This window comes from Ovis aries, chromosome 4 (assembly GCF_016772045.2).
Source record: "Ovis aries strain OAR_USU_Benz2616 breed Rambouillet chromosome 4, ARS-UI_Ramb_v3.0, whole genome shotgun sequence".
Classification (NCBI taxonomy): Eukaryota; Metazoa; Chordata; class Mammalia; order Artiodactyla; family Bovidae; genus Ovis; species Ovis aries.
In genome coordinates this window covers 105,306,856-105,329,886 of record NC_056057.1, presented here as the reverse complement: position 1 = coordinate 105,329,886, position 23,031 = coordinate 105,306,856, and the positions used below count along the sequence as shown (strand labels likewise).

Genomic DNA, 23,031 nt, shown 5'->3' with positions numbered 1-23,031 from the left:
CAAGACCTCAGGCTATTTCTAGGTGAGCGGCAAGGACCATTATGGCAAATTGTCCTTCAGTACAGACAGAAGGATGATAGATAAGCACAGCTTTCAGAACCTCTGAAGAAAGCATAAGTATCGTTGCAATGACGCTGTGTTAACAAACCACAGTGGCTTAAAGCAGCTACCATTGACTCCCACAGAGGGACAGGGCTCTGGGGTTCTGCTCTGCTGGACTCCGTGGCTCACTCACTCTTGTGCTTCCAGTAGGCTAGGGGTTGGCTGATCCAGGCTGGCTGGGCTGTGCTTCAGGTTGCAAGTCTGGATGCGGGTCTGTCACCCCCCTGAGACAGGAAGCTGTCCCATGCATGCACAGGGAGGCAAGCAGAAACACGTAAGGCAAGTTTCTGCTTGCTTCCCAAGCCCTGGGCTTAGCACTGGCACATGGTCACTTCCGCCTCATCCTGCCTGCCCAGTGGTCCTCAACTTCTTTTCGTTATTGTTCTAGTGAGCAGCCTTTTTAGATATGGTTTTTCCTCAATTGCCCCTCCTCCCCATGAAATTTTTGACTCTTTGTCATATTGTTTTCTTTTTACTGTGCTGAAACATACATAACATTAAACTTACCATCTAGTCCTTTTTAAGTGTACAGTGGATTGGCATTATGTCTATTCACTTTGTTGTGCCACCATCTCCACCATCCATCTCCAGAACTCTTTCATCTCCCCAGACTGAAATTCAGTGCCTGTTAAACACTAACCCTCTATCCTCTCCTCCCCAAGCCCCTGGCAACCACCAGTCTACTCTACTTTCTTCCTCTTTTATGAGTTTGACTCGAGGATCTCATGTTAGTGGAATCATATAATCTGTGTCCCTTTTGTGTCTGGCTTATTTCACTTAGCAGCGTTTTCAAAATTCATCCATGTTGTAGCATGTATCAGTATTTTATTCCATCATGTCGAATAATATTCCATTATATAGGTAACACATTTTGCTTATTATTCATAAGTTATTGGATGTTTAGATTGTTTCCTTTTTTGGCTACTATGAATAATGCTGCTTTGAACATTCACGTTTTCGTGTGAACATGTTTTCATTTCCGTTGGTTAAATACCTAGGAGTGGATTTGCTGGGTCATATATGTTTAATTTCTTGAGAAGCCGCCAGACTATTTTCAAAAGAAAAACTTCACTAGAGTACATTTCCACCTGCAGTGTATGAGGGTTCCGATTTTTCCACTTCCTCACCAACACTTGTTATCTATTTTTTTATTACAGTTGTCCTAATGGCTGTCAAGTGGCATCTCATTGGTTTTGGTCTGTGTTGTCCTGATGGCTTCCCCCCAGAGAAAATTCGGTTCTACAGATATGTTACATATCTGTTTATGTACTTTGGGCCCTTAGAAGGGCACAAATCCTCACAATACCAGAGTTTTTTCACCAACCCCCAACCAATTTTTATGCCCTTGAGGGGCGCTATTCTTCCCATTTAGAACATATATCATAATCAATGTCACAGGGGAATGCAAACTGACAAACAGGACAGTTTTCAAAGTCAAGGGGGCCAGGAGCTATACTTCACCCTTTAAGTGGGGTAGAGCCACATGGAAAAAGAGTGGCTGCAGAGAGGGTGAATCCGGGTCTTAACACACAAGGTGAAAGAGACTGTAGGTTTGACCTGATGAGGACACCCTGGCTTCCCCACGGTTCCTTAGCCTCGGTGGCAGGCCCCCTTCATCTGGAAGAGAGCGCCACCTCGCAGCCTGAATTTTCTGTCCCTTGCAGATCTTGGATGAGGTGGAAAAACGACGAGGCATCTCTCCTGCCCTGGTCCAGCCTCTCATGAGGAGCGTTATGGAAGCCCCCTTTCCAGCCCTGGGCAAAACCATTGTGGTCAAGAACTTCTTGCCCGGATCAGGAACTGAGGTATGCCGTCAGAGTCCTCTCCTGTCCCAGGGGGCATAGCCCTGACAGTGATCAGGTCCTGGTGATCCCACTGGCTGGCTTTCAGGGGGCTGTCACATTCAGTGGTGGCCTCTTGCTCCGCAAGCTGGCCCAGATCATCCGTCTGTGAGAGAGTCATAAATTCCAGCCTAAGTCCAATCCATCCGTTGGTTGCTGGATGAGAAAACTGTGCCAGGGCAGTGAACATCTTCAGCTTCTCTTCATAGATCGTATTTGAACCTTTTTAGGGTTTTGATCTATATCACCGCTACCACTTAATATGCAAAGCAGATTCTTTTCGGGGGAAGACAAGCTCAGGTGCTACTTTTTATGCATCCCAGACTTTGAAACGTGTCCCTTCCCTTGGCTGGGTGAGATCTGATACCAGAGCTTGTTTTCATCTTCCCTTCCTTGTATGTGACCTGTTCAGCCTTGAGTCTCCAGTTCTAAAGGCCCTTGGAAAAGCAGGTCACCTCTGGGGACAGGGGCAGGATGAGGATGTCTGTGATATTCTGGAACCGCTCAACTTCCCAGCGCAGAGAGCAGTGGCCTCCCTGCTGCTGGAGAATCCTAAACCACCCCATACGGATGCAGGTAACTTGGCCATGGGGATGTTAACCTTAGCGAGCCCCACCGTCCGCGCAGCACCAGGCCGGTGCCATGCTGAGAGCAGAAGCCAGGTTCTGCTCACCATGAAGAGCATGCACACGAGTAGTGACCTGAGGTGAACTCAGGAACATGTCAACAAGTGCAGAGTGAGGAGATATGTGCACACTATGCACACAAGCTGAAAGAGCCATCCCTGCGCAGGGGTTGGAATGGGGTTGAGTTCATTAAGAATCGCCTTGTAGAGGAGAGGAGCCTTGAAAGAAGTGCTTGGAACTGCTGGTCCTTCTTTGTGAGCCTGGGAGTCCCTTGTGAGATCAGACATTCTGCTGTGGGACTCCAAGGGACTGGCCCTCAAAACTCCCTGTGGGGGCTCACACGTGTCATCGATGGGGTGGGAGGGGGCGGGCTCCAGCCATCATGGCCCGAGGGGTTCTGGTTCCGTGTCTTGTCTCCCCACCTCCACGCAAACTACCCTCACACGCACCGGTGAGACCGAGTCCCTACCAAACGCACCTCCTTTCCCAGTCTCCTGCCGTCTTTCTTTCCCCAGTCCCTTTGGTTTTCCTGTTTTTCTCTCCCTCCTCCCCTGGCAGTGGGCCTCCCTGCTGAGGACCACAGGGCCCCAGGCCTGCCCGGTGCATGAGAGGCCTAGCTGACCAGGCGGCCCCCTCATGCTGTTCCTGTTCCCGGCAGGTGATTGAACTGTGCCGTCCGCTGGACTCCCGGCTCGAACACGTGGACTTTGAGTCTCTCTTTTCCTCTCTCAGCGTCCGACACCTGCTCTGCGTTTTTGCCTCCCTGCTCTTGGAAAGGAGGGTCATCTTCATCGCAGACAAGCTCAGGTATCAGACCTTGGCAACTTCCGCTGAAGTGTTTACACAACGGTCAGTCTCGCACCGTCTCTAAAGTGTTTGCATGACGGTCAGTCTCGCACGGGGTGGAACCTGTAGCGGGGCATCGCCTGGAGTTCAGAGGCAGCTCCTCCGCAGAAGGAGTGAGAATCCGTGGGCAGCTGAGGCTGGAGGCTTGTGAGGCCCCCGAGTTGTGTAAAGTGAGCTGAGCCTGCACTTCTGCACTCTGCTCAGCTGGTACTTGGCCTGCTGTTCTCTCATTCTGCTAGGCGCTGGGCACCCTACCATGTGCTGGGGGAACAGGGAAAAGACAGACCTGTGCTTCAAGAGGCCTCGGTCCAGGGTGGGGATGGAGAAGTAAAGAGACCACCGTGCTGTAAAGGCTGACTAGAGGCAGAGCGTTCTCATTCGTAGACAAGACGAGTTCCCTGCATCTTAAGGCCAAGAGCAAGTAGAAAGCATGTTCCAGGCAAAAGGATCTGTTGGTACAACAGCAAGGAGAGGGGAGGCCAAGAGTTCCTTCAGGAACTGCAGGGTAGCTCAGTGTAGTGGAACAGAGAGTTAAGCCAGGAACCAGCAGAGGGCTGCAGGACCAGGTGGGAGGTACAGAGCCAGAGGCGTACCTTGTCTAGGGCTAACAGAATCCACACACATAGACCCGCTGCCCAGCAGGGTGCACCTACATCCTAGGGTGATTGGCAAAGCCCAGTCACAGATCAAAGAAGATCCTGAAGAAGATGCAGATAGAGCTTGGGGTTAATTCTGAACTTTAAAAAAGAAAAAAAAAAGAATTCTTGGCATTTTCATCATTTCAAAATACTTAATCAGAGCCGTCCTCACTTTGGAACTGAGGACGCAGAGGCGCAAGTGGTGGCTGCTGCTCCAGGGAGGGCTGAGACGTGGGTCCTGGCTCGAGATGAGCCGGCCAAGCGGGAGAGGCCAGCTGAGAGTCCATCTGGAGAGAAGCCGTGCCAAAAACATGTAAAAATCGGTTTGGAGAGGAAATAATGACTCTCAACTCTAGAAAACAAAAGGGAAGAAGAAGAAAAGGGAAGGAAGAGTGCAAAGGACAAAGCGTGTGAACGTGGGGTCCGTCCAGAGGCGTGGCGGGAGATGGAATCCAGCCCTGCCTCCACCACAGCCCATCTGGTCACCTTGCTCACGCTCGGGCATTGGACCGCAGCCCCCGGGCTCCTCCCAGGCTGCTCCTGGCCTGCCTGAGAGTTAGCTATTCACATTTAATGTCACAGTTATTGTACTCTCTGTGCACTCTTGTCAGCACACCCTGCCTCTAGCCTGCAGCTGGTGCTGTGGGCAGCTCTCCAAGATCCCTGGGCACTGGGGGATTCGGACCACAGAGTTCTCAAGGTGGGGGCCTGCAAGCTGAGGATGAGAAATAACCCTTCCATGACCAGGATCAGATTTCACCAGTGCTGTAGTGACTGTAATCTCTGGAAGCCCCACCATCCCCCACTCTCCACCGTTTTCTTTATTTGTCGGATTCTCAGGCTTTCCTTGGGAGGAGGGGAAAGTGATGGATCTCCGAAAGACCCACATCAGGAGTGGAAGGCCCTCCAGGGAGTGGAGATGGGGCAAATAGTCCCGAGGGGCGCTTGCTTCTGGTTTAAAGATGTCAGGCTCAGGAAGGGTCCAGCCTCCCCAAATATCTGACAAGATGGACGCGACTCAAGAGGAGCAGGGGACCAGGGCCCGTGGCCCCTGGCTCTAACCCAGGCTTTCTTCAGCAGGGAAGGAGAAGGGATAATATCATCTATTTTTCTCACAAAGGGACAATGAAAGGAGAAGGTGGGAACAGAAAGGGAGGGAGCCACATCAAAGACAGAGGCATCCCTGCAGGGCAGCAGCGGGCATATGTCAGAGGCTTTGGACGCCGAGACTCCCAGAAGGGCTTAGGACAGAGACCTCTGGGGAAGGACTTGACTACTCCACCTTGTCCCTGGAGAGACTTCTGGGTTGATAGGTGGGACTCACACAGAGCTGTTGTCATGAGAGACAATGAAAGGAACCCCTCCCTGAGCATGGGGCCTGCCCACTGCCAGTACTGCTCAGTCCTCCCAGCCCCTGCCCCTCCTGCCCTGGCAGGAGGCAAGTCACTGCGGTGGTCTGATTGGAGGGACTTTGGGGTTTCTGTCATCACCCTGCCTCCCAGGGTGCCTGGCACTCTGCCCTGAGAGATGTAGTCTCTTGGAGCAGCAAACACCCGCAAGAGGGTAAAATGCCAGCCGTGGCTGCAGGACGCTGTTCTTGCCATAAGGCTCTTACTGCCCACTGGCTGTTTTCTTTTGCAGCAGCTGCCAGCCATGGGGCACTGAGGAGGTAGGATTTTTGCCAGGTAGGGGGACAGGGACGTGGGTAACTTGGGTGCCCTCTTTGGGTCCAGAGCCAGTGTGTATGGGTGCTCGCATGTGTGTATGAAATACTGAAATTACACTGCAGACAGATATTCAGGCTGGCACGTCCAGCTCTCATCCCATGGGAGGGGCCTTCCCAGACAGCGGGGAGGCCTGAACAAACTCAGCTGTTGGCCCTGGGTCTCCTCATTTAGGAAACAAGGGCTCCTCGGTGCCCAGCCACTCAGAGCTCTGAATTGCTAGGGCTCCGGTGTCTCATTGTCCCCAGAAGTAGCCCGTGAATTGTCTCGTTACAAATGGCTTCAAGTGTTCTGTCTCTTGCTCAATAAATTTGCTTTTCAGCTAACACTAGTTAAGTGCAGATCTAAGGAAGTGGGAAAAGAGAGAAAGAAAGGCCCTGAGAGTCCTGAGGCAGAAAGCACAGTGTACGTAAGCCTGATGAGAACAGCAACAGCTGAGTCCCAAGGTGGGGAACCGGCGGGCTGCCCTGGGCTGGCTCCTCCATTCTCTCAGCCTCTCGAGAACGCCATGAGTTCAGTCCTGTTAGCGGGAGACTAAGAAGCACACTGGTGTTCTTTGGAAGGAATGATGCTGAAGCTGAAGCTCCAGTACTTTGGACACCTCACACAAAGAGTTGACTCATTGGAAAAGACCCTGATGCTGGGAGGGATTGGGGGCAGGAGGAGAAGGGGATGACCGAGGATGAGATGGCTGGATGGCATCACCGACTCGATGGAAGTGAGTCTGAGTGAACTCCGGGAGTTGGTGATGGACAGGGAGGCCTGGTGTGCTGTGATTCATGGGGTCGCAAAGAGTCGGACACGACTGAGTGACTGAACTGAACTGAACTGGACTGAAGAAGCACATGGAAGTGAAGTCACTTTGCTCAAGGAAGGGGTCAGTGGGAAAGCTGGGATCAGACAGGGCTAGCTGGCTCCAGAGAAGATGAGAAGGCAAGCGGGCCGCCATGGTCTGGGTGGAATAGAGGAGTATCTGTGAGGCTATCTGTCTACACAGATACATAGGGACAGTCTTTAAAAACGTGCCATCACAACGTGCTTGGCAGTCCAGCCAGAACTGTCTCTGGAGGAAGCTCAGACATCTGTGCTTTCCTCTCCTGGGCCCATCCACCCTACCCACCCTTCCAGCCAGGACCCCCGTGAGGCAGGTGGCTGAGCAAACCTCCAGAGTCTCTCCCAGCTCTGACCTTCTCTGAGTCCATGGGCTGGGGTGCCCCAGGTGTCTGCCACACCCCTTGGTGTCTGCTCACCCAGCAATCTTGGTCCCGGACCTGCTAAAGTACCCTTCCCCCATTCCTGACCCAGGAGTCATCCATCTCAGGCATCCTGTGCTTTCCAGTGTCCCAGGGGACAGCCACCTCCTCTGCCCAGCTGTGTGATTCCCATGGGACCCCCTCCAGCTCAGATGCTCTGGGATCCCACCCTCACATGGCCCACTCCTCTCCCAGGGGGTCTGGTTCAGTAGAAACCATCTGGATAGCATTTTCCTGAGACTGATACTAAACGTAGGCGCTTCAGGATGGTGAGGTGCTGAGGTAACTAACTGTGAGTGCCCTTCTAACACCCCTCTTAACCTTACTGGGTTGAAGATAAATAAATATATCCCGTGTTACAGATCCACTCTCCCAGGACTCCCAGGCCTCTGATCTAGCCTGTGCCCAGAAGTCAGGGCACCATCTGTACCTCCTCTTGCAGCTTTAAGTGCTTTCTTCTGAGGGTGACTCAGCACAGCCCCCTCTTTGGGGGTCTCTCTGACCCTCAGACTTGCCCCCTCCCCTAACAGAGAGCCCACACAGGAAGTCAGGCTCACCTGTGAAATAGGGACCTAGCTAATGATCAGAGCACAGAAACGCCTCCGGAGAACATGGTGCGCATGAAGTTACTGAGGGAGAAAGCCAGAACTCATCTTTTCTCCAGCCTGCTCCACCTAAGGGGTTCCTCTGGGAGGAATCAGCCACCACCTACTTCTGATTTATGGGAAAATAGCTCTAGGGAACTGAAGCATTCTTCAGCTGCTGCTGCTGCTAAGCCGCTTTCAGTTGTGTCCGACTGTGTGACCCCATAGATGGCAGCCCACCAGGCTCCACCATCCCTGGGATTCTCCAGGCAAGAAAGCTGGAGTGGGTTGCCATTTCCTTCTCCAAGGCATGAAAGTGAAAAGTGAAAGTGAAGTCGCTCAGTTGTGTCTGACTCTCCAGCTAGGCCATGACAAACCAGTGGCTGGCTGCAAGTCGTCTGACCTGGAAAAGCCTCTGAAGAAAGCCTTCAGCCTAAGTTCAGCCCGTGCTTTCATCCTCATCAGCGGGCACCACTTGCTCTCTATGGGCTGTGCATGCCCTGCTTTCTAGCCCTGCTCAGCTGGAAGTAGAAGTAGGCTGCCCCAGGTTCCCATCTGTAGCCCCCCATCTCCTCAAGGGCACGGAGCAGGGCATGAGAACAGGGCACGCCGCAGGCCCAGTGAGTGGCCCCCTGACTTCCCGGGGTGAACATTAGCCTGCCGGAGGCCTGTGACCACTGCCACCAGCACCCTCCCCCACCACACAGTTCACTTCCCCATCGTTGCAAGTGCGTCTGCCCACTGCAAGAGGAAATAGCTGGGAGTTGGGGCAAATATTGTATGAGTTATAAACGGGTTTTAAGTGGAGCCAAAAATCTATCAAATTTAGAACAACATTCTTGCTCCGTTTCATCTTTACGGTGGACGTTGAGTGTTTCTTAAGGCTCTGTCAAGCCAAAGTTTAGCAGATGGGAAAGAAAGAATGTTGTTGTGATCGCTTGTTCTGTTGTCATAACAACCTAAATAAATATTTCCCTATACCCCTTTCTTCATTTCCCTGATGATAAACATTTTGTTTTTTCGTTTATTAATTTCAGTTCCCAAGGTTTTGGCCCAATCTGCACACTAGGCTGAATAAGAGAGTCAGAACTGCACATAAACAGTTTGTGTAAAAGTTTTAGGCAGAATGACGGTTTTTTAATACTCGAGAAACTTACTTATCTTTCCGAGGTGCATTCACACTAGAAGCTAAACGACAAACTTCCAGCTGATGAAAAGTGGGATTCGGTGGTCAAATCTGGACAAATAGGAGCTTGAATCTTGGCCTTGATGTGGGGTGACTACGCAAAGAAGTCCACGTGTAGCTGTGCACCTTCATCTTGCTGTGTGTTCCTTTAATTCATTTTTACTCCGTTTCTGTAGGTTTACATGGGGCCCTGTATCCTGTCTCAATCAGTTGCACCATAGTGTTTCAGAAAAAGGTTGGGTTTGTGGCACACCCTCTCCAGGCAAGTGAGCTTGCCAAGGGCTACTTGAGAGGGTGTGTAGCTCCCATCTTGGCGGTCCGACATCTAGAGGACTACTTCAGAGGTCCTCAAGAAGCTAACAGGGAGATACCTGTGTTTAGTTCAGCAGAGTGCTATGAAAATGCCATCAGACTGATTACACATTAAGTATTAACTACTTTTTTTCTCTTTTTGCCGTGAACACCAAGATAACTTTGAAGTGAGGTTTAGACAATAGCATAGCCACAAATTGTCTTTGACTCCAAACCCATCACCAACAGAATCTCGGATATAGCATACTCCAGCTCTCTTCTGGAGTCAAGTCCCTCCAGGCTGTGCTGGCTCCAAGTGTAGTCCTTTCGGGGGCTTACTGTGGCAACTTAAAAACTCTCCAACATTGTATCCCCTAATTCCTTGGAATGAGATGTCACCATTGCTTTTCTGTCCTGTCTCCATCAGTGAGCTCTAGAATTACCCTCCAGGCCTGGGTTTTTTTTTCACTGTCAGTTATTTTCAGCTCCTGGCTCCTACGTCCAGTTCTGGCTTTCTCTCTCTCTCTCATAGTTTGTAGTTGGCAGACTTTAAAGCTGGAACACCCACTTTCCTTATGTTACAGATGAGGAAGCTGAGGCCTGGAGAAGAGCTTTACCTGAGATCACGCAGAGCATAGCATACCCAGTTTTGTTGAGGTCCAGCCTGGGTTCTTTTTTAACTCAGTGACACATTTCTACAGGGTCTGAAAGTACAGTAATGGAAGCATGGCAGGCACCTCCCACTAGGTTTCAGCAGGCACCAGACCACATCAGAGTCACCGCTGGCTCTGGTTCCTGGGAATCACACACAAAGGGAGAGACATTTTGCCTGGAATCCTAAAGGATGCTGATGGACTCATCCTGCAAACTCCTGGGGTCTCTCCAACTCTGGAAACTCATCCTTCACTTTTCTGGTAGCATCTTAGAGAAAGCTCTGTGCTTGACTCTTTCTGGTTGCTAGGTGAATTGGGAGGCTGCTGAGCATAGTAATAACTAACCGCAAATTGGGCTAGGACCCTGGTGCTGGGAAAGATTGAGGGCATGAGGAGAAGGGGACAACAGAGGATGAGATGGTTGGATGGCATCACTGACTCAATGGATGTGAGCTTGAGCAAACTCCGGAGATGGTGAAGGACAGGAAACCCTCGCCTGCTGCAGTCCACGGAATCAGAAAGAGTCAGACACTACTGAGCGATTAAACAACCACACATAGGGCACACGGGCTTTGTAGCAGCCAGAACTGAAGCGTCTTCTCCAGGAGAATCTGAGTGCTGACAAGTGTATCCTGGTATCTCTGGACTAATGCTTCAACCCTCAGGAACCGCCACCAAGTAGCAAAGCATTCTGGGACCTGACCCTTCTCCCCTGTGCCCATCTTTTAACCCTGTGGCCCAGCCAACCTCCCACTGGGGCATCTCCTCCCTCCCTCGCTCTTGTGCAAATTGATCACAGCTGTGGGGGGCCAGCATTCCTTTCCTCCACCCCCACTGTAATGCGAGCCAGCTGCCAGGGCTCCCTCCTAGAACTTCCTTCAAAAACACTGCCTCTCCTCCAACCAGCAGATGCTCAGTAAGCCTCCACATTAAGTGGCAAGCAAGCCTGAACAGTCATCCTTAGCATCCCTAGAACTGTAGACTGTACTCTGCGTGTTCCTAGGAAACCACCAGTCCCAGCAGTGCCCACCCCCATGGAAGCTCCTCTAGCCTTTATGGGTCGGGGAATAAAATCTCAACAAACTACACTCAGAATAAGTGTAGTTTACCCTTCTTCTCTCTTCTACCATTTTATTTTATTTTTTTAAGATTCAGTTATTTTTTGGGTGTGGTGGGTCTTCGTGGTTATACGGAGGTTTTCTCCAGTTGCGGCAAGCGGAGGCTGCTCTCTCACTGTGGTGTGCTGGCCTCTCGTTGCAGTGGCTTCTCTTGCTGTGGAGCACGGGCTCCAAGGCACACGGGCTTCAGTAGTTGCGGCTCTCAGCTCCAGAGCACAGGCTCGGTAGTTGTGGGTAGCGCACAGGCTTAGTTGGTCTGCAGCATGAAGGATCTTCCCAGACCGGGGATCAAACTGGTGTCCTTTGCATTGCAAGGCGGATTCTTAACCACTGGACCACCAGGGAGGCCCCTCTTCTACCATTTATTTGGAAAGAACAGCTGCCACTTGATGTATTATTTGCAGAATCTGACCTTTCCTTCTAGTGTTTCAAGAGGCAGAATTTTGTTTTAGAATATTGGAGGGAGCTGGAGAACAAGAGGGAGGCAACACTGCCAGCACCGCCCGCCTCTCGGGTGGCTCCTGACCCCCTGTGCTCCACAGGTGCCAGCTAGCAAGGTGGCAGTGGAACCCAGGTGGGAAACATTGGGACCCAGCTGCAACAGCGATCAGACTGTTTAAAAAGCAAGCAAACAAAAAACACTTGTTAGCAGAATCAACAATGGTAGTACCAACCTACATGGCCAACAGTTGACACAGTTGAGTTGTCATTTGTCCCCATTGAGACTGAGTACGCGACTAAACAACAGCAGCGGACTGAGTACCAGTGTCCCTCAGCTCCCTGCATTCCAGTTAAATGAGTGCATTTCTCCTTTCCGTGACATCTCTTTACCTGCCCTGTGTATCTAGTGCGGGCATTGCTTATCATTGTGTTCTCTACTTGTTCCAACTACCTTCCCCACCCAGCTGGTTCACACTCACTGCAGCTGAGCCACACACCCTCCCCCCGCCCTGCCCCCCCCTCCACCCGCCACCTCCGCTGCGCTGAGACCCCCCCGGCCTTCAGCCAGAGACACAAAGTATAGCAGCAGTGGAGAGAAGGAGAGACTCCCTGCAGACCTGCTCCCTCCAGGGCTGAGACCAAAAGAAGGCAAAAGGGCAGGAGGCCATTTCTCTGACTTGGTAAAAAAAGAAAGTTACACAGATTTCTTTTTCTTTTTTAAAAATTTTTAATTGGACTTAAAAAAAAAACTTTTTATTTGGGGTTTTTTGGTCTTGCCACATGGCATGCGGAATGTTAGTTCCCCAACCAGGGATCGAACCCATACCCCTGCATTGGAAACTCAAAGCCTTAACCACTGGACCTTTGGGGAAGTCTCCAGACTTGTTTTTCTATTGCAGTAATCAAGAAAAACCCAAAGGCTCCTGGCTATGCCTTTTCTTGCCTCCATTCATCAGTCTGTTTCTCTCTACCTTCTCCCATCTGCAGGACTCCTCCCTCCCCACCCTGCCCTCACCCTGAATGCGGAAGCTACCCTCTTTTAGCCTGGGGTTCATTGTTGTTCAGTTGCTCAGGAGCACCTGCCTCTTTGTGACCCTGTGGACTGCAGCACGCCAGTCTTCCCTGTCCATCACCATCTCCCGGAGTTCTAAAATCGCTTCCAGGTCTAAAATTCTGTGCTTCTGTAACTTCCCCAGCGTCAGAAATGCTTAAACCACACCTCTGAAATGTAAATGCACTCTTAAACAGGAGTGCTGCATTTTTATTCTCCTTCAGTGACTTGACTAATGTGCTAACTTGCTTCAGTCCTGTCCTATTCTTTGTGATCCTGTGGGCTGTGGCCGGTCAGGCTCCTCTGTCCATGAGATTGTACCGGCAAGAATAATGGAATGGGTTGCCAGTCTCTCCTCCAGGGGATCTTCCCGCCTCAGGGAATGAACCCAAGTTTCTTACGTCTCTTGCATTGGTAGGCAGGTTCTTCACCACTAGTGCCACTTGGGGAGCCCATGACTAAAAAAGTGAGAATTTCAGAAACTTGCTGAAGGGACCGTGGATGACAGAGTCCACGACCTACAGCATTGCATGATCCGTTCTTTCTCCAAGTGATATTTGGGAGCTTAATAACAAATGTGCTATAAAAAGAGGTGGATTTCATACTCAAGGCTTCCTTCAGGAAATTCCTTCTTAGGGTCTCTTTTAAAGAACTCCCACTAGCCACTTGGAAGTGAAAGCCAACATCCCAGTAAAAGGTGTAACATATCAAAATTCCAGCTCAACCATCACTTTCTACCCGCTCCCCACTGCACCTCACCCCCAGCTCTCTAGTCAAAATCATTGGCTTCCAAGCCTTTTTACTACAGTCCACAATTAGAAATACATTTTATATTCAGACCTAATATACACCCCACATAAGACATACATATAGTTATTTACAGTTGGGAAAAAATGCATCATACTCTTATTTTCTATTACATTCTTTTTGTTGTAGTTGTTTTTGATGCTGATCACAACCCACTGAAATTATTTCAGGACCCCCAATAGAGTGCAAATTATAGTCTGCAAAACCTTTCTCTACACACGACTATTCTTGTTTATATTATGATGTCCTTCTAGTTTTCTAAGTCATGACCCATAGTACTTGAGCAGATCAGCTTTGTAGACTGGCCACACACAAATACAGCTTAGTCCTAAAAACTCAAAGTTTTAGAACAAAGTAAATTCAGCACATTCAGTGATCTGTAAATCAAGGAAGTTAAACGTAAATGATCAGCAATTCGCTAAAAGTATCAACATTGTTGACTTATCTGGTAGAAAGTGATGCCTTAAGAAATAAAGCTCCTATGCTTTTCAAGACAATTTTTAAAAACTCTTTACGTTTATTGAATCCAGAGAGAAAACAATGATTTACAGAATGGGAAAAAAAAAAAAAGTGTGTGTCATGTCTGAATGCCTTAGGATTTAATTTAGCATAATGGATAGGGTTTACCTACAGGTTTAAAACCTACATTTGCTAATATTTTTATAGTATAACCTAATATTTCAGTTGTGGAAAGAGGCTGTTAATAGTTATTAAAGAGTAAATGGTGACAATAATAGTTACAGCCTCAGAGTGCTATTGAGAGGTGTCTGTTGTTGTTCAGTTGCTAAATGGCATTCAAGAAGATCTTTTAAAAGGCAGAAGTCACTTCACTGCACACTGCTGGCTGAATTATTAATGTTGCTCTCTTGGTATAAGTCTGAACTTTAGTCTGTCTCACTCTTACTCAGCTAAGAAAGAAGGCATTATAGTGATAACAAACAAAATGTCGGGGTAGCATCTTTCTCATTTTGAGGGTGATCATTTGAAAGAAAACGTAAGTCCAAGTATCGGTGAAATATGTGGCTGCTCCACTGCTGAGAGGTATCTCATGACTCCAGTGAGTATCAGGAGATTGATTATTTGCTAAGAGAGAGAACAGGACGATCAGGAGACATACTGGTAAATGGACAGGGTTCAGCATGGCTCTTATTAGGTTGGGCTTCCTTAGTGGCCCAACTGGTAAAGAATCCGCCTGTGATGCGGGAGACCTGGGTTCGATCCCTGGGTTGGGTAGATCCCCTGGAGAAGGGAATGGCTACTGGCTCCAGTATTCTGGCCTGGAGAATTCCACAAACTGTATAGACCATGGGTTCGCCAAGAGTCAGAGGCGACTGAACGGCTTTCACTTTCACTTATTAGGTTAGGAGGCCCCAAATGAAAGCAGGATCAAAAGGAGGGCTAGTGCGTATGGTAAAGATGTCTTAGGAGGAGCTAGATTCAGAGGAACTTACTAGACTCAGAGGAATCTACATGATTTGGGGAGGGTTGCTTTTTTATTGCAGTAAAATATACATAACCATAAATGTTACCATTTTAATCATCTTTAAGTGTTTAATTCAGGGATATTTAGCACATTCACGGTGCTTGCAGCCATCACTACTCTCCATTTCCAGAGCTTTTTCATCATCTCAACTGTAATTCTGTCCTGTTTAAGCAACAATGTGCCCTTTCCCTTCCTCTAGCCCCTGCTAACTTCCCTTCTACTCTGTCTCGACGCATTTCCTGATTCTAACTCCCTCGTGTAACTGGAATCATACAGTACGTGTCTCGTTCTGCCTGGCTGAGTTCACTTGCTAGCTAGTATCTTTTAGTCCACTTCTTTTCTTCTTAAGTAAACCAGAGCTAAGTGACTTTCTTTTTGATGGGCTCAAGAAAGTTTTATGGCAACAAGATTATGGGTGTGCAGCATCACGGGAACGCAGTAAAGGCGCATTCATCCATTCAGAACTCAGCTTCCTTGCAGCTTGACGTGAAGAGAGCACAGCTGAGAAACAGGGCGAACATTCAGAAGGTGTCCTGACAGATGCGGTGCTGGTTACCAGGAACTGAAGATGACCTGGTATACTCTTGGGCGAATCCACTGGGCCCTCACTTTGGTTTACTCTTGCATTAGACACTTCTAACAAGCTTCTAGAGTTTCCAACCCCATAGCACTTTAGAAACAGCGTATCAGGATGAGAGGAGAGGGGGACCGCTGGGAGCAGGCTCACTTAGTGATAAGGAGCGATTTCGAAGAAGAGAAAGTCTGCTCTCAGCATCTCGGAAGCTGCAGCTCCGCAGAAATGGTGTAAAAGCGATGCTCCCGGGTAATCCACCCGTTCATTCCACAAACCGAGCACAAACGCAAGCACGGAGCAAAGCCTTGTGGATCCCACACAATTGTCAGGCCCGGCCTTCGCCAGTACAAGGCTACACTGTGATCATCCTGCTTAAAGAGGGACCGAGTCTGTCTCTCAACGTCGTTATTTTTCTGTGTTTTGAATTGTGGGCAAGCAGCATATGAATTTCGCTTTTACACAACCGAGCCATTTGGAGCGGACGGCTGCACCTGAACACTGAAGGACCACCCTGTCTCCCCCGACCACACCTAGGTGTTCACACTTGGCGGAGAGAACGTGGGTTCCAATCCAAAGCCTCTTCACTAAGGAGCACCCACGGGCAAGGAGGCTTTCGCTGTCGGGGGTTTTCTGCGGCTGGGGGAGGGGAGAGGGCTGGCGTGTGAACCCTTGTCTCTGGCGTCTTCGTGGAGGCGGCCCACCCTCCTGAAGCGGCCCTTCGCCCTCTCTCTCCCGCCGCAGCACCCTGTCCACTTGCTGCCACGCGATGGTGGCGGCCATCTACCCCTTCGCCTGGCAGCACACCTACATCCCTGTGCTGCCGCCCGCCATGATCGACATCGTGTGCTCGCCAACGCCCTTCCTCATCGGGCTGCTCACCAGCTCGCTGCCGCTGCTCAGGGAGCTGCCGCTGGAGGAGGTAAGCTCCCTGTCGGGCAAGGGTAGGGGGAAGGGGCTGCGTGCGGCTCTGCCAGCAGGCAGGGTCAGGGGAGCAGCAGGACCCCACGGCTTTATGAGTCAGCACCCTCTTGCCAAGTCTCCTTCAGCAGAACCTCTTGACTGCAGACTCAGTTTCCCCTCTAAATGAACCTACAGCCGTGGACACCCATTGAGAAGGGCTGCAGTCAACTATTTGTTGCTGTCGTTGAGTCGTGTCCCACTCTTTGCGACCCCATGGACCACTGTCCTTGGGATTTCCCAGGCAAGAATACTGGAGTGGGCTGCCATTTCCTTCTCCAGGAGATCTTCCCGATCCATGGATGGAAAGCTGTGTCTCCTGCATGGGCAGGTGGATTCTTTACCTCTGAGCCACCAGGGAAGCCCAACCAACGATTTACTCGATTTTAATACACCTAGTCGGTAAAGAGCCATCTGCCCTGTCCTTCCCCCGTCCACCCCTCTGTCATGGGAAGAAAGCACACGAAGAGCTCATGGTAACTGGAAATCATCTTTAGGCCAATAACAAAGTCTTGAGAAGGACTGTGTTCCTATAAGTAGGTCGTTTTTCGTATCAGTTAAAAAGGCAATAAGCTAAATGTGTTCAGTGATTGAGTTCTGGATCCAAATGAGAAAAGCCCTGCTTAGCATCTCTGTGATTATTGAGTCCCAGCCCCTTCCTCTAAATGGTTTCTGTCTCCAGCACTGAGAGCTTCCAGCAGTCAGAGCAGAACCGTGGGGACTAAGTGATGCTGCACAGAACAGCCAGGCCTGAACCCTCCCGGCGGCCCGAAATGCAGCTCCTCTAATTGCCCAGGTGGTCCTGCAGTCCTGTTAAAGATTAACCAGCAGACTCAGGTCTTTGAGTGTGTGTCTGTGAACTGCAGAGGGTTTTCCTGGGTGCCCTGTGAGCCTGCAGATGGCTCAGTTCCACCCCCCAGGAGAGGGTGTGAGAAGGAAGGACAGCCCCTCTCAGCTCCGGCCCCTGTGTTCCTGCTGTTGTGGAAACACAGCGGGCACGCAGGCCCCCTGCTCGTCCTCCATCATAGCCAGCGGTGCACACTGTGTGATCCCGTGAGTGGCCGCCTCCCTAAGTTTCGTGCCCTAGGCCCTTCACTTACCCCTCCCTAGTTGTGGCCCCGGGTCTCAGCCTCACTCTGAGGAAGGAGGACGAAAGTGCTTTACCTGAAAGCCTTGACTCATGGAAGCCCAGCACCTACAGCTTGGCTTACTGTCCCGTTGGGTCGTCCTCTGGGTCTCTCCCCGTTTATCCCATTAAGAGAAACGACAAGACTAAGTGCGTAACTGGGAGGTAGGGGGAGGCCTGGCAGAGGTGGCACAATCCAGTGGAATGGGAACAAGCTGGGGCTCTAGCCGCTCTCTGTCTCAGTGACTCACACGCTAAAAAACAGTCGGAGCGGCTCTGCCTTAGCCAGTCCAGAAACAGGGCAGGAAGTCCAGCCTTTGGCCCACACGTATCCTAGCCTGCGGTTACAGTGTTGAAAGCATGCATGTCTGGAAAGCTTTTTCCCCGCCTCCCCCTTCATCATCTGTGGCTTCAGTGGCAATGTCAGGAAACCACAATTGGCCCACTCCACCCCCACCCAGCTGCCTCTCTGGGTGCCAAGAAGGAAGAAGGCTAACAGTCCATCTCTAAATTCTGGAGGCCCTCCCTGCTAACAGTAACAGTCCCTTTTCCTTACCTCATAGGTCCTAGTGGTCGACCTCGTCAACAATCGGTTCCTCAGACAGGTGAGTAAGAAGCAACCCAGCTTCCATGCACTGCTTGCTCTGTTTGCACCTCTTTGATGTTTAGAGCTCACCTTTCCAGCTCTGTGGTGGGCCTGGAATCGCAAAGCAGGCCAGCAGGCTGGGGCAGTCCCCGGCTAGGGCTTGACTGAGGACAGGACAGAAGGCAGGGGCCAAAGAAGAGGGGTTTGGTTTACAAAGGATTGATTCCCATGGGCTTTGTCACAAAATGGTTTGCTGACAGAATCTTTGTATAGGTTATAACTGTAGACACTTAACCTTTTTCAACATGCCTTTAAATATTTGACAACAAACTTCATGATATAATATGAAGTGGAAAAATAAGGATAAAAATCATGTACATTACTTTGCTGATCATTTTTTTTTTAAGGATAGAAATGAGGGGAAAAAATACGTATATACAGAAAGAGAGAAAGGAAAACTCACCAAAACATCAATTCTGGTTGTCTTAGAGTGGGAGACTGAAAAGGAGACAGATTATGAGCAATTTTAGATTGTTTTAATATTTTCATACATTTTCTATAATGGTCATAAACTACTTTCGTTGTCAGAGAATGAGGGTTGGGTGCAGTTCAGTCCCTGGTGGGGGAACCCACATGCTCTGAGGCACGGCCAAATAAATAAACTTGGAGTGGCCACTGAAAAGATATGCATGATAATACTGTTCTTTATCATTGGTTCCATCTGCTTTCACTTTCCAAGGGCCCTCTGGGTAGGCCCTTCCCCACGGCCCTCCTGCTCTGAGACCCAGATCAGAAAGCCAGATTTCAGTCATACTGGTCATCTGCCCTGACCAGAGCCCCCTGATAAGAATTAGCCACCTTGTGGGGTGGAGCACTGGGAAACATTTATTGAGTACCCACTTAGGTGCAGGGAACTTTCACAAGTTAATTGTGTTGCATTTAATTCCTCCAGCCTTCCTGAGCTTTTATTGACATAGAACATATTTAAATTTAAGACATACAACATGATGATTTGACATAGGTATACATTGAGAAATTAGAACCACAAGACAATTAGTTAACCCCTCCATCCCCTCACATAATTACCTGTGTATGGGGGGATAACACTTAAGATTTACTCTCTTAACAACTTTTAAGTATACTTTACCTATAGTCACCAAACTAGACATTAGATTCCTCAGAATTTACTCATTTTATAGCTGGAAATTTGTGCCCTTTGAGCAACATTTGCCCTTTTCCTCACCCCTCGCCCTGGTAACCACCTCTCTACTCTCTTTTTATGAGTTCAGTTTTTTAATTAATTTTTTGAGTTCAGTATTTTAGATTCCACATATAAGTGAGAACATACAGTATTTATCTTTCGCTGTCTGGTCTACCTCACTTAGCATTATGTCTTCAAGGTCTACGAGAGTAGTCACAAAGGCAGTGTGTCTTTTTTATGGCTGAGTAATATTCCATTGTGCGTGTATATGTATGTGTATGTATACACGCATTCTCCCATTTAGGAGGCTGCCTGTTTGTTTCGGTGATTAATCGTTTTACTGTGCAGAAGCTTTTCAGTGTGGACTCTGACTTGTTAATTCTTGCTTCTGTGGCTTGTGCTTTTGGTGTCATATCCCCCAAAATCGTTGCCAAGATCAGTGTCAAATAGCTTTTCACCTGTATTTTCTTCCAGCAGTTTTACAGTTTCTGGTCTTACATTTAAGTCTGTAATCCATTTTTTTTTAATCCACATAATCTGGGGGAGAGGTACAGGATAGGGGTTCAATTTCATTCCTTCGTATATGTATGTCTAGTTTTTCCAGTACCATTTAGGTAAGCAACCACCCTTTTCCCACTGCATATTCAGCTCCCTTGTCAGATATTAGTTGAGCGTATATGAATGGGTTTATTTCTGGCCTCTCGATTCTGTTCTGTTTATCTTGTTGTTCAGCCGCTCAGTCGAGTCCAGCTCTTTGCAACCCCCCATGGCCTATAGCACGCCAGGCTTCCCTGGCCTCCCCTGTTTGTCTGTGTTTCTGTTTTTATGCCAGTTGATGCTGGGAAAGATTGAAGGCAGAAGGAGGAAAGGACAACAGAGGATAAGATGGTTAGACAGCATTACCAATTCAACGGACATGAGTTTGAGCAAGCTCCAGGAGAGGGCAGGGGAGGACAGGAAAGCCTGGGGTGATGCAGTTCATGGCGTTGCAAAGAGTTGGACAGGACTGAGCAACTGAACAGCAATAACACCCATACTGTCTTCATTACTGTAGCTCCATGATGAAGTTCGAAATCAGGAATTAGGATGCCTCCAGCTTTCCTAAGATTGTTTTGGCTAGTCAGTCTTTTATGGTTCCATACACATTTTAGGATTTTTTTTTTTTCTATTTCTGTGAAAAACATCATTAGAATGTTCATAGGAATTTGCATGCAATCTATAGATGGCTTTGAGTAGCATAGACATTTTAACTATTTATTCTTTCAATCCATGAACATAGAATATCTTTCCATTTATTTTATATCTTCTTCAGTGTCATTAATCGCCATCTTATTTGTTGCATTTAATTTTCACAGTGAGGTAACCCGTTTTACCAAGCAGGGAAGCTGAGGCTCCTGTAGCTTGTTAAGAGTGGAATCAAGACTCAAGCCTCTGGTTTGCAGTTGTGTTCTTTCCACTAAACCAGGAACCGTGCTGGGCCTGCCCTGCAGAATCTGCTGTCCTTCTGGCCGGGGTGCAGCCACCGTCCTGGGAAATGCTGGGACAATGACTCCCATTTTTTCTGCTTTACAGATGGATGATGAGGACTCCATTCTGCCCCGGAAGCTTCAGGTAGCCCTAGAACACATTCTGGAGCAGAGGAATGACCTGGCTAGTGAACAGGATGATGGGCCCCCAGACGGCAAGCGAGGTAAATGCTCAGGCACCTCCCAGACTCCCCCCGCCTCCATCCTTGGAGTCGGGGAGCAATGAACTATGGGCATGTCCACCTGACATGGGGTTAAGTCGGAAAATGGGCAGCGAGGTGTGCAAGGAGAGAGGCTGGCACTCATCCCCTTCAGCAGCGAGTTATAGGAAAAACCTTTCCCACCCCACCCCCAGTTTAGCTCTAAAAAATCTGTTTAAAGGTAGGGAAGAAATGACAGGCTCACTGTGGGGAACGTCTTTCATGGATCATCTCAGTCGGCCTTCCAGGGACCTGGAATAGCATCCTTGTCTTTTCTGACTGGTTCGTCCCAGAGGCTCTGCCTCCGCCCTCAGCGGTCCTGGTCCTCCCCTGCTCTGCTCAGGCCCTGAGTCCAGCCCCTTGAACGAGGTGGTGTCTGAAGCCTTTGTCCGCTTCTTCGTGGAGATCGTGGGCCACTACTCGCTGTTCCTGACGGCGGGCGAGCGCGAGGAGAGGACCCTGCAGCTGCAGCGAGAGGCCTTCCGCAAAGCCGTCTCCTCCAAGAGCCTCCGCCGGTTCCTGGAAGTCTTCATGGAGACCCAGACGTTCCGGGGCTTCATCCAGGAGCGGGAGCTGCGCCGGCAGGATGCCAAAGGTCGGGGTTGTCGCTTTCCCTCTGCTCCCCACGCCCAGAACCCCACTCCTGGTTCCCGAGCGAGTTCTCCTCTGTCCTCGTCTCCCCAGCTTGACCAGACTCTCACAGACACCCTTTCCCTCCTCTCTCGGTGGCGTTTCTCCTCCGTCTCCTCTTGTCCCTTCTGCCCTCCTTCCTCACCCTCTCCCCTCGGCCCTGGGGCTGGACAGAGGAGGAGAAGCTGGCCCGCACCCTCCTCTCCATGTGCCGCCACTGACGCCCAGCGAGCTGGCTGCAGGAAAGGAGGACAGCAGAGACCCCCCTCCCCGGCCTGGGGAGCCCAAGGGCCCTCTGTCCACACACACCCCCACACCCCCGTCCTCTGCTCCTCAGGTTCTCCTTGTCTCCCTCAGTGTCCCTGTCCCTGGGTTCCATCACGCCTCTAGAGATCAGGATTGGGAAGTGTGCGGAAGAGTATGAAACCGTTCCTATCTCTTTCTTCCATGCTCTTTAAGTCCTTTGAGGAATCTGAAAGCTAGAAATATCAGGAAAGGCTGCCCCAGGTGGGACCTACGCCAGAGGACCGGAGAGACAGATAGATGATTAACCCTGAGGAGAGGCCACCCAGTGACAAGGGTCGGGGGTGCGGGAGCAGCTGGCCCAGGCCTGGGTGTCCTCTGGTGCCGTGATCGCAGACCCTGAGCTAAGGCAGCAAAGCTCCACATCCCCAGAGCTCTGTGCAATGCAGAAAGGGGGGCTGTCGTACTTCAGATGATTCTGATGAGGGTATCTGGAGAGACAAGAGAAGGTGGGTTAGAGCCTAGGAGGAGGCACACGACTCCTGATGAAGAATTCACTAGAAGGCCTCCCGAGTACACCCACGGATCACTGTTTGATAGAAGATCAGGGGGAGATGAAGACAGTAGCCTGAGGCTCCAGCCCTGGGTGAGAACCGAAGGTCCCTGCCTGATGAGGTGACCCGCCCGCCCCGCCCTCCTGAGTCCCTAGACAGGAGCCAGACTCCCAGGAGGCAGGCCACTTGGTCAGGGGCCCTCTTACGGGAGATCTCAAGGAGACGGGAAGGGCCAGGACTGTCTGGTTCTTCTCTGAAACCACAGGCCTGACACAGTGCAGGTGCTTGGAAGGTGTTCGTCGAGGGAAAACAGGACTTCATGGACGAGCTAGCTTTACAGCTTTCCAAAGACAGTTACTGCACAAGGCTGGGCAATTATAAGGTCAGGAAAAAAAACCCTTTTAAATCTTACAATTCAGAGCATGTTTATAGAGCAGCTCCGTCTCAGCTTCTCTTGTCTGCAGCAGTAAGGAAACGAACACGTGTAGAAGCAACGAGAGAAGGAGCTAAACTAGTTAGGATTTCTCTTGTCAACAGGTCTATTTGAGGTCCGAGCCCAGGAGTACCTGGAAACACTCCCCAGCGGAGAACACAGCGGTGTCAACAAGTTCCTGAAGGGACTAGGTGAGGCCCAGGGGTCTGGGTTCCCGGCAGCAGCCCCCGGGGCCACGGGGTCTTGGCCAGTTCCTGCCACTGGGGCCGGGGCTCATGACGCTGACCTCTGAGGCCTGCGCCCACTGGGCCCAGTTGGCATCTTACCACCCTCCTGTCCTGCCCTGTCCCCGGAGCG

General features: G+C 50.1%; 1 protein-coding gene across 10 annotated transcripts in view; it reads left to right on the top strand.

Annotated features, from left to right (window-relative positions):
• DENND2A (DENN domain containing 2A) overlaps window positions 1-23,031 on the top strand; it is a 98,572-nt gene that overhangs the window by 74,464 nt on the left and 1,077 nt on the right. For all 10 annotated transcript variants that reach the window (XM_015095408.3, XM_027968876.2, XM_027968874.2 and 7 more), the window contains 7 exons: window positions 1,767-1,907; window positions 3,228-3,376; window positions 15,960-16,137; window positions 17,865-17,906; window positions 20,661-20,778; window positions 21,158-21,409; window positions 22,779-22,865. In XM_015095408.3, the coding sequence (XP_014950894.2) occupies window positions 1,767-1,907; window positions 3,228-3,376; window positions 15,960-16,137; window positions 17,865-17,906; window positions 20,661-20,778; window positions 21,158-21,409; window positions 22,779-22,865 (967 nt within the window). The remainder of the gene's footprint in view (window positions 1-1,766; window positions 1,908-3,227; window positions 3,377-15,959; window positions 16,138-17,864; window positions 17,907-20,660; window positions 20,779-21,157; window positions 21,410-22,778; window positions 22,866-23,031) is intronic.